General features: G+C 38.5%; 1 protein-coding gene across 1 annotated transcript in view; it reads right to left on the bottom strand.

Annotated features, from left to right (window-relative positions):
- Nucleotides 1–12918, bottom strand: part of LOC140227863 (pleckstrin homology domain-containing family D member 1-like) — a 76947-nt gene extending 64029 nt beyond the window's left edge. The window contains exons 1-2 of the mRNA XM_072308255.1: nt 12507–12918; nt 6499–6592 (exon numbers count right to left, since the gene is read on the bottom strand). Of these exons, the coding sequence (XP_072164356.1) occupies nt 6499–6592; nt 12507–12625 (213 nt within the window). The 5' untranslated portion in view covers nt 12626–12918. The remainder of the gene's footprint in view (nt 1–6498; nt 6593–12506) is intronic.
- Between the last annotated feature and the right edge of the window lie 2827 nt (nt 12919–15745).

Below are 15745 nucleotides of genomic sequence, written 5' to 3'. Positions count from 1 at the left end.
TACAAGTGCCTCAAAAATATTGGGATAAGTGCAACAGGAAACTCTCAGGGAAGAGTACACACAGCAGAGCTACAGGTGCCTGAAATTCAGGTGCTCAGCGAGCGAATGTACAATGAAGTGAAATAAGACTGCCTTATATGATGTACTTGCCATATTTTGTTTGTCAACAAGGTCGAAAAATGTCTAGCAGAATTTTATATGATATGTATATGATCATACAGGTTAAAGTTCATGAACTTTCAATTGCTGTATCATGTTCGCTACCTACCAGAGGTTTACAAAGTATTAGACGATCGTGCTGCCTATAGCGAAGTGTGATAAATCTCTTTTCCAGGAGAAGTGAATATCAGATATAGGTTCATTCATGCATATTTATTTCATTTACACAGCACAAAATCAAACCTTTAAACTTAGGTTTGATGCTCAGTTAAGTTTGATTCAAATTATGTTTAATTTTGTCACTATGTTTGATTTCAACAAAAGTTTGATGCAACAGGTACTCTGATATGTTTCTTCTACCACTATGTACCAGTAGTACAAAGAAGAAAGAAAGGTCTAACTCAACATGAAACCAGATACCCCGTAATTGCTTTTACAGAATTAGGCCAACACACACAATATCCACACGCTATTTACAAATCAAATGACTGCCAAGATTAATTACATTTTCATCACTTCCTGCAAATTATTTGTATCAGTATGAATCAAATGCTTGGTGACACTGGTGTCTCAAATAAGATATACCAAAGAGCATGTATACCTGAAGATTTGGCAGTATCACAGAACGGTTGAAAGTCAGCAGGTGTGTTTTCATTCACCCAAACTTATAACAACATTCAAAACTGACCACAGGCTGGTTGTGGACTTGCTACTCAAAGCCCTCTCTTTGTTTTTGTTTTTGTTTTTTTGTTTTTTTTAACTGATCAGACTGAAACACAAAATACTCCTCATAGGGATAACATCACACCAATAGCAAAGGAACTGAGATTAGCTGGGATCCCAAACTGAACAATTGGATATCACAATGGGCTTTTTAACTCCAGTTCATCTTCCTCCTGAAATAGGTCAAGTATCTCCTGCCAAACGTAATAATTTACATTGCAAAGTAGGCCAAGTTTCACTAAAAAAAAAAAAAAAGAAAAAAAATCCTGAAGATCCTTTCTCAGCAGTTTTACTTGAGACGAAAGTAATCTGGCAAACAACATTTCAAGAAAGTTTTTTTCCAGTCTCTGCTCAGTCAGTCCAATGTAATTTAGATATCAAGAGGGTAAATTTGAAAAACTGTAAGTAAATTGTTTTTACACCAATAAGGTATATAAAATAATTCCATGCAGCATAGGCTTCAAATAAACAATATTCTAACAGTTATTCATAGATAGAATGGCTTGATATTACCACTTGGATATGATATATTCCATACTAATCCATCAAATTTGGGCAATTTCTCTCATTTTTGCTTGTTCATGTAAACCTAAATGATACAAGAGTACAAGATATTTAATCTTTACAAACAGAAAGTAATCAAAATTTTCTGACAATCCATATTCGCTATTTAAAACCCTTTGTATCAAATGTATTGTACACTTGCTATAGATATTGTAAGAAGATATTTGTGAACCAAAAACACAAGTGAAACACTTGCTTTGAAGTGGCTACGATACATACATAACATCATCACGCAGTCTTTGAATTATCATTTCGTTACCACTCACTCATGCAGTCGAGGTCGCCCACTTTGAAAAGTTCTCAAACAATGAACCCTCACGGGTCTATTTGCTCAGCAAAATGAAAATTTTGGCAAACCACCATGCCAAGTCACATGACACAGTCTCTTAACCTCCTTGCCTTCCTCTCCCTCGTTATGAAAAGAGGGTATTTTTCCTTCTTTTATTCCAACACAAGTCACGTGAACTTTGGATGGGAATAAAATTTACTTGTGTATGTGAGGTATGTACAATGTACTTTCACATCTCACTACATTCTATCCAATTGAAAAGTAAAGTAAGTGTGTATGCTTATATGCTACTTTCCCACAGCATACACATGTCATACATGGTATCAGGCCTCGAATTAACCGACGGCCACCGACGGCCATTGCCGTCGGTGCCCCTCTCGTTGGCCGCAATGCCTTTTTTTCTTTGATCAAAGTTACGACCAAAAAAAAAATGTGCCCTTTTTCTTGTGGCCGTGGTGCCCTTTTTTAGAATGAAAGTTATTATTTATGACGTATAATATGCCCTTTCTCAAAGTCTACACTTTAATAAGCTTGAACAACTTTCCTGATCTCAAATATCATACCTTCAGTTCACTCGCGTCCCAATATATCTGATTCAAACTCCACAGTATCTTTCCGAGATACGAGACGACGTGTAGAAGTTTATGTACATGTACTGTACGCCCGACCGGCTTTTACCGTCCCGACTGCCTCCGCAGCGCAGCGGCCATAGAGTTACTAGCTAGGCAGCGGCGGGCCGGAGCAAGTGGTCGCAAGCCATGCTAAAAAATGCCAGGCCTGTCGGACGGCTAGCTGCGAGCATTGCCATCTCTCTCGCGCGCTCTGCATTCATGCCCGCATGCTCAAAGCAAAATGGCGCCGGAAGTGCTCCAAAGCGAGCGCGGCGTACGCGTTGAGAACGTACTGTATTACAGAACCTACATCGTATCGTGTATGGCCTACTGCCTAAAGTCGTCTGCTGCGGAGAGATCTTATGCGGGCGTGCGCTGCTGGAGTGTAGCAGCACGGTCGATAGGATACAGCTCTATGAGGCATTCACATCACATATAAACACCCAACATGCCCTTTCTAACGTGGCCTTGGTGCCCCTCTGACTGACCTAAGTGCCCTGGCCTCTTGGAAAAAGTGCCCTTTTTAGGTGATCCGAGTATCCTCTCGGATCACCTTCTGTATCTGTACGGATTCTTTGTTCTTCTTCTTCTTCTTCTTTCTTTATTTCTGGACAAAAGTTGTGTATCTACGTACTCAGAAAGTACTCAGAGTATCAACTTCAAACTCATACCATATATGTATCATGTCCCAAAGACGACAAATTTTATAAAATCATAGTGATCAGTCGACCGTGACGTCACTATGACGTCATTATATGAAAACACATTCTCATTCATATCTCATTAATGGAATGGAATTTTTCAATGAAATTTACGTCACATATATTTCAAGTTATGCGGATTCTACTCATATTCTCAAAATTCATATTTTCTTTTAAAACGTGCGCGTACGCGCGCGTTGAAATATTTGTATGCTCAAATCGAGCTCAATTTTTTTTTTGCACACGTTTCAGACCATTTGGAGCATTTTTTGAAAAATTGAAAAAAATGGACGGACGCGTACGCGCGCGCGCATATACGCACGCACAGCTCATACGCAATAGAAATTTCCCGTTTTTTCATACTTATCGGATGCCTGAAATGTCAAGGAATATTTCTACTAAGTTTCAAGTCAATCCGACTCAATATGACGTCACACGGGCCCGTCAAAGTTGAAATTCCGCGCGCGCGTCAATGGCGATATACAGTCCAACAATGCCAAAAAACAGCCAATTTTGAATCCGATTTTACTCATCAGGATGGACGGTGACCACCCATTTTCTTTACATATTCTGAAAGCTGATGAGTTGTACATGTCATTTCATGGGTTGGCGATCCTGGAAAAACGATTAAAAGATATCAAATTTCTTAATAAAGTAAAAAAAGTAAATTTTCAAAATGACGTCATCAAATTTTAAGTTCACTCAAGCGTATCACACTTATTCTTTTGTTGATTTTCGTCCAAATTTCAATATGTTGTAGCTTATTAAATGTTCTTTCAGTCATATAATAACAACATTTTGATTGGATGACGGCATCACCTCGTAAAAAGGGATTAAAAGTAACATTGTCAAATTTTACCAGTTTACGTGTAATCTCTATGGGAGTGCAATTTTTATGGAAATGAAAATTGACATGACTATTTTTATCGAGCACTAGCTCACTTATGCTTCGGTGAATTTCTCTAAGATTTTAATATGATGTAACTGAGACTTTGGGCTATCGTAAGTGTGTCCTTCAATTTTTCATACGGTCCCGGGATCACGTCCAAAAACTTGGTTGAAATCAAAGCCTATCTTCGATGTATTTTCATATTTCTTTCTTTTCCAAACTTTCTTTGCAATAACTCAAGAAAAACATACTCTATCACCACCATATTTTGCACAAGTTTAGTTCATGTCACGTACATTATTTCATAAAATAACAACTACTTCATCAGACGCCATCTTGGGTATGTAAATTAGGGTCAAAGGTCATAAATTTTTCATCCTGTATCTTGGTGAATACATGTTCTATCTTCCCCATATTTTGCACACGTAAAGACCGTGTTACAAGGATCATTTCACAAAATAACCACTTTTTGCTCAGATGCTATCTTATCTGTGCAGATCGGGGTCAAAGGTCATAATGTACTTCTTTCTTTATCTTCGTTATGACGTGTTATCTCTATGGGAGGGAATTTTTCTAGATGTGAAAATTGACATGATTGTCTTTATCGAGCACTAGCTCACTTACCCTTTGGTGAATTTCTCCCAGATTTTAATATGTTGTAGCTGAGACTTTGCGCTATCGTACGTATTCCCTTTGTTTTTTATATGGTGTCGGGATCACGTCCAAAAACGTGGTTGAAATTAAGGGTTATCTTCGATGTATTTTCATATTTCTTTCTTTTTCCAATTTTCTTTGCAATAACTCAAGAAAAATAGCCCCTATCAACCCAATATTTTGCACATGTTTAGTTAATGTTACGTACATTATTTCATAAAATAACAACTACTTGATCAGACACCATCTTGGGTATGTAAATTAGGATCAAATGTCATAAATGTTTCATCCTGTATCTTGGTGAATACATGTCTTATCTTTCCCATATTTTGCGCACGCAAAGACCATGTTACAAGAATCATTTCACAAAATAACCACTTTTTGCTCAAATGCCATCTTGGGGGTGCAAAGTGGGGTCAAAGGTCAAATATACTTCATTCTGCATCTTTGATAGTGTATACGGAATTCGGTACCCAAGATGGCAGGTCTGACTCCCTTTTCAAAATGAGAATCCAAACATCACACGACCAATGTCCCTAATCTCAGGTGAAAACTCGAATCATTGATTTAAAAAAAAATCGGATCACCTAATTTGTCAGTCTTGACAAATTCCGAGTCTAGTTTAAATGGCCTTGCCCCTCCAAAATCCTATTTCGAGGCCTGTGGTATGTATAGTATTCAATATCTTCTCTTTTAGAGTAAACACTTGAATTTGAAATGTGCCATACAATATACACATACATCAAGGATGAAATTTCAAATTCATCGTCATATAGCATATTTGTATTCAGTATTTTCTCTGCAGGATCAATCACTCATAAATTTGTATAAATGCCACATAGGCCTATGCGTACATCAAAGATAAGATGTCAACTTTGAGTAATTAGTGAGCTTTAGATCTGTAACGCGAACATTAAGACAACATGAATTAAGGGCAAAAATGGTGTTCTGCGCACGCATGAGAAAGCTTTTTCTTTGTCCAACCCAGGAGGCTGCGTTGTCTTAGCCTTTTGTCAAGGTCCTCTCGCTGGGCGAGCGAAGCGAGCCCAGCTGAGCGTGACAGCACGAGGGCCTTTTGAGATCTGCTTTAAACATTATTATTCATGACATGTGAACCCTACTGAATATTCATATTAACGGGTTACGGTCGACCAATGGAATGGCGCGCTCCCCACATCCTCCACCTTGGTGTTGTCATGCCTGTTCGCATGCATCACTGACCACCTGTGGAGGTCTGTGACGTGCATTCACTGTATTCAAATTGGGTTCAAGCAGACAGACACGCTGATTGGTCGACTTTTGCTCCTGAAATCGGGGAGCAAAAGTCGGTAATTCAAAGGGCTAACAAAAGGATGTGAAGCAGATCTCAAAAGGCCCTCGTGCAACCCCACTCAGCTGGGCTCTCTTTACCATACAGCGAGAGGGCCTTGACAAAAGGCTAGCATTGTCTTGGTGTGTATGTTGCGGTATAAAGCTCGCTATTATCACAATATACATTTGTAGCATGCTCCTCCATTAAGAAAAAATAAAATAGAACATGCATCACCTGCCTAGCTAACATGAAAAACCTTAAATTTACTCATGAATATGACAATCAATTTTGACAACAATTGAAGAGTTTGTTCGCAAAAACCGATAAGTCCATATTTGCCAAACGGAGATATTTGCGATTAAAGGTAAAGAAAAATCAAGAGAATAATAAGAAAATTTTCGCTTCTTTTGACCATAACTTCAAAAATGTACCTTTATATGTAGTGACCAATATATCATTTAAAAGGCATAATTTTGTTCTTTATGACAGAGACCGTACTTCAAAATCTTCAAAAATGGACCTATCGGTTTTTGCGAACAAACTCTTTAATTGTACTGACCACTGGTCATCAACAAGAAATTTAAAAGTTCATTTACCTTCGGATGCATGTTGAACGTCCGTTTTCTCTCAAAGTCTCTCTTTTCACTCTCGGAGTAGTACAAGAGGAAGCCTTCCTTTACAATGAAAAATCTGGAGATGAGACACAAAAATACATTGCAGAGAGATCATTAAGTACAAAACAGAAAATACAAAAGAGGTGAGCATGCTCCTCAAATCCATTGGGATGCCAGACCTAATCAAAGTGGCAAGTGTACTACATGAATGGCTCACAGATTTCTGTTCCTGAATGTCATGGTATTATTTGAAGTGGTCTAAAGTTCATGTAAATATCAAGTGATTGACCACTAAAGAAGCAGTGAAATGCTTTTAAGCATGGTTACTTTATGATTGTACAATGCATATATCAGGGCTCGACATTAGCAGATTTTGAGGCCAAGTGGCCCAGGGCCACTACAAATTGATGTTGGGCCACCAAATTTCCAAAAGGCTTTGTTTTGGTGGCCTGATCAGGCACTTGAGATTCAAAATGGATTATCATGTCTCTGTTCATTTTGGACCAACACATTTCTTTTTCAGGCCACCAAAATTTCAGATTTAAAGATTTTAGTGGCCCAAACGGGCCACCAGAGGAAAAAGTTAGTGTCAAGCCCTGCATAGAGTATCTTGTACAGAAATGTGACATCAATTTATGATACATCAACTCTTCCTGTCTGTATTAGGTGACAATATGCATCATGAGCTGCTTGGTTCAACTACATTGTAATCACCAGCTTGAAACCTGCCAAGAGAATGGGTCATTTCCTTGGGAAAGTAAACCCTTCTGATGTCTACATACTAATATGCGTTAAAAATGGTTGACTGCACAGTTCCTCTGTTATCCATAATATTTCAGTTCCCTGCTCCCGTCTACACAGAACAGGTATTAAAATGAAACTAGATGCTATCTTTACTGCTTGCATTAATCAGCTTTGATGGGTTCAACTCTCTATAAACTTGAGATGAAATTCAACAAGTCTTTGTGCTATCCACCCATATTGTATCAAGGAGCACAACATATTTATCAGAACTGGACAGAATTATTCATGCCTAGTGGCTAAAAAAAAAAAAAAAAAAAAATACTGCTGATATCATATCAATCCAGATGCATTACAGAGTTAATGGGGAAGGAAAGAAACTCTCACAAACATCATGCACTGAAGAGGACTCCTCCGCACATCATTGTAGAGTAGAGAATACATGTGAGAACGCATCCAGTAATATGACTCAGCTGGGGGGGGGGGGGGAGGGGGGGGAGTGAAAGTATCTAGTCATAGGCATTTGTCTTTGCTCTTTACAATGGAATAGCAATTTGCACCGAAGGCTGCCCCATTGTTTGCAGATGATTATAATAATGTCCCTACAATGTAATGACACGCATGGATAATATGTACAGTAATGTGCATTTGTCTTTGTGAATGTTCAGCAAATTGTAACCTGGCATTCCCAGTAGATCCAGACAAACCTAATCATCATTACATCAGGTTTATGAGGATCTCTGTGACTCCAATGACAGAAATCATTCATCTACTGTACGTCAGCCGCGGAGTAGTGATTACAGCCCAAAAGACTGAGCAATGAGCTCTTCTACAGAACAGGTGGTGGAGAAGACTGTGAGATGTTTGAAACATTGACTGACAAATGAAGCTACCACTAAGGGTGCATTTATGCTCATTTTGTGAAGGCACAGTCAGCATTTTGAAATGCTGATTCAAAACGCTGTTCTTGAGGGCACTGTTTATGCTCAATTTTTTTGAGCTCCATAAAGAACCAAAACCGCAAATATGCATTGTTAAAACGTACTTTAAGCCCCTATTGCAGCAAACTGTTCAGGATACATGGCTACTTCAAATGATCCAGTTCGGCACTGAGATTACTCCATTATAAACAACTTTATACATGTGTGTGTTTTGCACTAATGCTTCCCCTGTAAACATGATTAGAGCAAAATGCTAATCATAAAAACACAAATTTGTGTGTATAGAATTAGTGTTTTGAAATATGCTGTTACTTTTGGGCTGAGTCCAGACGCAACCTTGTTTTACTCTAATCACATTTCAAAATGCCGATTCCAGCCCCGAAAAGTTTTTTAGCATAAATGCACCCTACTCCCTTAAACACAGGACATTGCCTTTACACAGTATCTACAAATGTAGCATACACTTCAGGCTACATAAACCTTGAGGAACTGGGACACCCTGTTATGATATTGACAAGTTTTAAACCTGGTTGTTCCTCATTTTCATGTTTTTGAATGATTATGATAACACGAACTGTACATCACAGGGCTGTATTTCAATATATAAGCAAAGAAAAGTTTTCTGCAGTTACTTCTATTCTGTCGTCTATTATATACACACCTAAAAATCACAAGGCCTACAGCGAAAAGGGCATAAGAGATGAAGGTTTACTACACAGAAGAGCATGTTAACTTTGACATTACAAAAATGACCTTTTTACAAATAAGTGTTGCCTGTTTAGTCTGTAAGTATAACTATCATAGACACAATATTCCAAATCACTATTAAATTTATTCAATTAAGCTCAACATAATGCCTACTTTGCTTTCAAAATTAGCCTCAATACTAATGAATGGAACACCTTTCAGAATATTTTACATTTGGTTACAACTGAGACATAACATCATGTAATGGTCTAATCTTTTTCTCTGTGAACCATTTTGCTCATATCTCCTAGCTCTGCACTGATAAGGCCCTATTTTCAGCCAGGTACCGGTATTTAATTTCACACACTCTTTAAGAAGAAGAAGAAAATTTTACAGGGGATGTGTACCTCTAATTTAGGTCACAGAGACAGGAGGAAATGTCAAATTTCCTGAATCACAAATAAGTGATAACTGTCCCCCTGGCCGTCTAGAGTGATTAAAGCTACCCAAGTCAGGTGCTCTGGTCAGATAAAGTGGGGGGATGGGCTAAGGGAAAGTTCCCTCGCATATCATTGTACCACCCACCGCATTCTCTTACCCTCTCCCCATCTTTAAGTTTAGCAAAGATAAGTGCAGGTCCATTTCCTGCCAGATTTTACACCCCAGTGAGGCTTTGACAAGATTTAAATAGAAATTGGGAGACAAATCCGGGATGGGATGACTCTCGTATTAGTCATTCATCTGGCACTGTCCATGTTCTTCCACATTTGGCTTTCCACAAGAGCACACACGAACTTGGGGAACAGCCAACAACTCACTGTGGCTTCTACATGGAGAATGAGTATATTCCATGACTGGGCATATTTTCAGAGAGACCATCAAAAGTACAGACACAAAGACAGTTGTAGTTAAGACCATGCATTTCTGAAGTTGGTGATTTTTCTCATGCAATTACAAAGCCTTCAGCGGTGTTTGTATCACTTGACCTTTAATCTCAGATTAGTCATGATGCAGTAGGAATTCTGCAGGATGGGAAGAGTCCAAATTATGATAACTGTCTTTGTCAGTGGTATTACTACATACTATACTGTAGTTCTTTCTTCATCTCTACAGTTTTGTTTGAACTGAAAAGAAATTACAAGCTAATACTCCAGGACAACACACATTCTCTTTATTTTCAGGATGATGTTTTGGAGAAGCTACAAGTATGTACATATGATACAGAATAGATGAGAATGTAAAAGACACTGCATATCTACACAGGGTTTATTACAAACATACATATCTGCGGCCTTAACGCAGCAGGAAAAAAAAAAAACATCTAGGGATGATGTATTCTGGAACTGAAAGTGAATACAAAACCACATATCTACAAAGAATTCAGGTAGGGACCTTGTAATCAGTGAGGACAGGTGCCTGGACATTTAATATACAGTGACCTACTGTACATACCCCACCCCCCCCCCCCTCCCCTTTACTGCATTAGACCTGCTACCAAAGAATGTGGTGAGAATGACTTTAAATTGATTCTAGGTCACTCTCCCAACTAGTACGAAAAGTGAAAGGCTGAGTTCCTATTTGCCTGTATGAATAATGCTACACATTGTACTTGTGAGTTTAAAAGGGTGCGACTCTCATTTTCTTTCTTTTTTTCCCAGAGCTTACAGTTTGACCAATCTCCAACTCTCATTATGAAAAGCACTCATTTCTGTGCAATGTAAATTTATGCCATTTACGAGGTTATGGAGTTGAGGGAATAAACTGATGAAATCTACAAGTACTGATGTCACTGCAGTTCTATTTACAGCTGTAAGTAACTCTCTCCTTGGGAAAAACATGGGCAGCAGAATCAAAGCCGTTGCAATATTTCACATTGGGTAACTTCAAGTTCTGTGCTACTGCTGGTAGTACAGCTGTACTAGTACTCACTGGCACTGGTGCTGAGTGTATTAACCTCCAAACTCGAGCTCCAACATCCATGGTCAGATCTATGCAAGCAATATCAATTGTTGCCGAACACTATAATGCTATCTCCACACCACTGCGAAGTCTCACAGGAATTGCATTTTACAACAAAAAGTAAAGTTTTGGCGTCAATCTGCTTACATCTACTGATTTCAAGTTTGGGATTATTGTTGGTGCTGGTGTTGAGACCTGCACTTACAAGTTACAATATAAATCAAAACATACATCCAACTTGAAATCACCCACTTTGTGAAATACTGAGCTGTTTCTCTCACTCATATATCTTCTTATATTCTAAGTATCTTCTTAAATTTTAGGTGGTTAGGTTAGCATTTGGCTATTTAAGTACAGTGCAATTCCGCAGAATGTACTACGTAAAGGTTGACTTTAAACAATAAAAATCAATTCAGATAGTTACACAGAATGCTATTTAAGTTTATAAAAATACATCTTACTTTAAACTGTGAGGAACAATTCTTTATGTCCCCCACTGATTTTGCCATACCGTACCACTCTACATTATACTTTCCTCTTGTTAGCTTACACACAGATGCATGAATGCATGCATTTATTGGGCAAGAGGTGGGGACGCCGTGCATCCATGTGTAAGCTGGCAAGGGTAGGGTGGTATAGAGTGGTATGGCAAAATAAGAGGAGTGGATGGGGGACATAAGAAAGTCTTTCCAAGTTAGAAATAGAAATTCCTGAACTTCCAGTTTTCATTTGATCTAAAAAAAAAAAAAAAAAAAAAAAAAAATCTCTATGGTATAGGCCTATCATTTCATTCCCTCTGTTTTTACTATAGGGTGACTCTATATTTAAACAACATCAACTCGCATGTGGTGTAGAACTGCAATTACAAATGTCCTCAGCTTATAATTAGTAGGTGAATTCTAATGCTGAGGTCTACCCCAAGACTGTTAGCGTTACCAGCCCAACTTTGAGATGTTTTCACTGCAACATTGAAGTAAATACAATGTACAGAACGACATCTGTATTAAATTTGTGACAAGATTTACTCGACTGTCTGTACCTAGATACTAGTACCGACTAACAAATCCTACACTACAATGTACAATGTAGGTCATATCATTCACATAGGTCCTACTACCCTCATATCCCAACCAAATACCGTGCGACTTGCTGCATATTCAGATTACTAGTGATAGGGTCTAGTTAATGTCTAGCTCAACCAGACACCGTGCAAAGCACGGCGTCCTCGCGCACCAGCATGGAGACACTTGTGCACAGTGACAGGGCTGTGTAACGTATGAATCTAGTTAGTTAACGTCATACTGTAAAAGTTGAAATTTTCGCACATTTCGCGCAACCAGAAACTAGCGCAAAAATAAAAGCACGCGCATTCTTATAGACCTATTAGACATAGGTCTACTTGATTCCGCGGAACTGAAAACACGCGAAACTCTGCTTACCCAGCTGAGCACAAAAAGTACTTGTGCGAAAATATCCAGGGGGGGGGGGGGGGCATTGGTTATCCAGCATGCAGTAGATAAATAACTTTCAACTAAAGATCAGACAATAAGCCTACATTAAATCTAACTAGTTAACAGATTGTCAATAACCATACATCAGCACTTCGTGCTGATCTGTCAACAGATCTCTTTGAACACGCAATGACAGTCAGGCTGTGTATACCTTTTTGCCCACTTTGTGGATCCATTTTGACTAAAAGGCTTCTTCCAAAGCACTCCCCATCTTTGCACTTTTGATGGTAGTGTATCTCCTCCTCCTCCACCGTAGATCTCTGAAGACATGATTTCTGTCTTGAAGATGTTGTTGTTCAAGTCTTGAAAGTCAGTCCACTGCTTTTCCTGCTGGATGTCATGTATAATTACACATAATCACCGTGATCCTGTTTGTGTGGTAGGGCAAAAGTGCAGGCAACCACTTTCCAGCCAGCCGGCCCTGCTGGCTGCAGCTGCAACGGCAAAACAACCGGCAAACTGGCACGCACGCAATCGCCCGGCACGGTACCGCACTGCACTGCACCCTCGCGACGATGACCTATACCGTTTGCTGAATTTGTGTGTTGTAATTTCACCGTAGAAGTACTAGCATCCAACTCAGACAAAGATCAAGTGCATGTAAATAAGTAAATCCAAGACTGATTCTCTCTTCTACCTCCCTAACTAAGTGATATCATGCGACCTGTTGTTGTCGATAGCCAGCTAACGCCCTGGAGAAGTTCAGTCGTTATTCAACCTGTTGGTAGCATCATGAACCAGATTGGAAATACTTCTCCGGTATAAACAAAGCTGGCTGACCATTTAGAAAGTCTACCCCCTTGTGACACTTTCACACCAGCAGAGAAACCTCTTCCGAAAATGCCACTCGTGCACCAAATTAGGTATGGTGTTCTTCGACTGACTGTGATCGACTGAACGAACGACAAGCGTGCAGTATACCCAGACGCGGAAATGGCTGCAAAGGGTAAACACCGACCAACGAGATACCACAAGCCTGCTGAGCGGTCTGTATGCTTTCTCAAGGACTCTGCGAGATGGTACTCGTATGTAGATCTACCGTCGAAATGTTAGCACCACCGCTACTTCCTGAATTTGATCAGTGTTCCAGTGTAAACGCAACTGCGGTTTGCGATCCACCATCCCGATTACGCGACGACGCATTTGGACTGTTAGAAAACTGTAGATGGCGTTATTAAAGCCATACCCCTCCTATTGATAAACTGGACGGCCTCTACCGGTATACCGTAATCTCTTCTACCTCTATCACTGGTTTCAGTCAAAATTCCCGTTCACGCGCAAGAGTGAGCTTTACGTTTTTTGAACTTTTTAGAACACAATGTATTTTCATTCATTGATCTGGTGCACACTTTTGGTGGACTGATTTGCAAGAGGTCCAAAATGCAAGAAAAAAAAGGAATATTCAGGGACAAAGCAAGGTGTATAGCTAAATCGTGGCATCTATCTGCTCTTTATCCGCGTGTACGTCACAACTTAGTTTATCGAGGTGGACCAATAAGGGGCGGGAGCGTTTGCATTTCTAGAACTGATGTTAAAAATCTGGGGCATAGTTTTGTTGGTTTTTTTTTTTTTTTAGCATTTGCAAATCTTTCATTGAAAAAGAACTGAAAATATTTTGAATGGCTAAATTATTGTAATATCTGTCATCCTCTCTCTATCCACAAGTGTCTTCATTGTGTACTATACAGGGAGGGTGCTCATATGGGATGGGGTGTCCCCCTCTATCATGAGGGAGCTTTTGCATCTAAATTTTTTTAGGACTGAAATTCAACGATTTGCTGCACACTTTGGGTGGAATATTTAGCAGAAAATTTGCTATAAAATTACTAATTCTTTTGAATAGTTTCGCAGGTACAAATTCTAGGAAAAATGCCAATGAATACACTCAGCAAAAAAAGAAAGTAAAAACTTTTTCAAGTTCTTATTTCTCATTGAATATTAGGATAATATTGGTGGTTTATGTACCATATTAAAGGCAATTTAATTGGCTATCACCCTGGTAGGCCAATAAAAAGAGAAATGTTACGCATGAGTGAACATATTCGTTCTTCTCTTCCAAGGCACATAAATAAAAATTGCAAAAATGGACAAGTTCTCATACATGCGTATATTGTGCTCTTCCATATATAACAATGAGAACAAAAAACAAATCCAACACAATAAGAAACAAAAATTGATTTGGAAAAATTACCCATTGGTCTCTATAATGTCTGTGTAGCCCCCAAAGATTATAGAAGGACACCAAAAAAAAAAAAAAAATATTGGAGAAAATGAAGAATCTTCTGTCAAATCCAAATTCAAATAACATTATAGAAGACTATAATGGTAGAAATTTGAAATGTTATTTCGAATCAATCACATTGAAAATGATAACTGGTTCTTGAATTTGTCTCATGAATTCTTAAATTCCTAAATTAGAATAAAAGAATAAAAAAAAATCTGTCCATTTTACCACCTTTGCAGCTTACTCCCTATACGTCATTTGAATCTGAGTGGACAGAACATTCTTATTTTCCCCCTATTAGTTTCCCACTTTGTTCTTGTCTGGGGATTTAAAGGCATTACAAGGAAACAAAACACATTTTTGCTATTCATTCATGTCTCTCGTTGTGTCAAATTGGTCTTTTCTTATCATTGCTATCTTGAAGGGCATTTGCAAATGAATGACTAAAATGTCAAATTCTGCTATTTTTACTTTTGTGCCATGGAAGACAAAAACGAATGTGCTCGCTCATGCGTAAAATTTCACTTTGTATTAACCTACCAGGGTCGATAGCCAATTGAATAACCTTAAATATGGTATATGACACAAAGATTTTTATAAAAATCTTCTATGAAAAATATGCGCTTGAAAAAGTATTTACCTTCTTTTTTTTTTTTTTTGCTGAGTGTATTTAAGCTTTGAATATCGGGAGTGGGGGACGATTCCCCCACTCCCTGAAAAACTCCAGGGGGAGACCTGGGGTCACGTCCCCCTCGCTACTACATGATTTTGACCAAACACTAATCATATTTATGTACATGAATTATGAAAAATTGACACAGGCTGTAATGCTGCTTTACAAGTCTTTCATGTTTAGTTGGCCCTCTTCTCTCTCTCTCTCCCTCTCTCTCTCCTCTTCCCTCTCTGGTCTTTTTATTCTGCATGTCAGCTTTTCTCCATTCATTATTATAGAGCTTATGGAGATTTATTGAGTGCCCCACATCTCTTCAACCTTGTCTTTTGCGCGGGCCTCTCTCTACGAAAAAATACATTTATTTTGAATATATAATTTCATACATGTATGTTTATTGAAATACATTTTTCGTTTGTTTTCCTTGAAATTGTACCAAAAACAAAAATGTGAAATTCGAAATAAAAATTGATTTGAAATGAAATTGGAAGCGAGA

The sequence above is a fragment of the Diadema setosum genome, chromosome 1 (genome assembly GCF_964275005.1).
Source record: "Diadema setosum chromosome 1, eeDiaSeto1, whole genome shotgun sequence".
Taxonomy (NCBI): domain Eukaryota; kingdom Metazoa; phylum Echinodermata; class Echinoidea; order Diadematoida; family Diadematidae; genus Diadema; species Diadema setosum.
The sequence above is the reverse complement of the archived record's forward strand: the minus strand, read 5'-3'. Positions and strand labels throughout refer to the sequence as shown.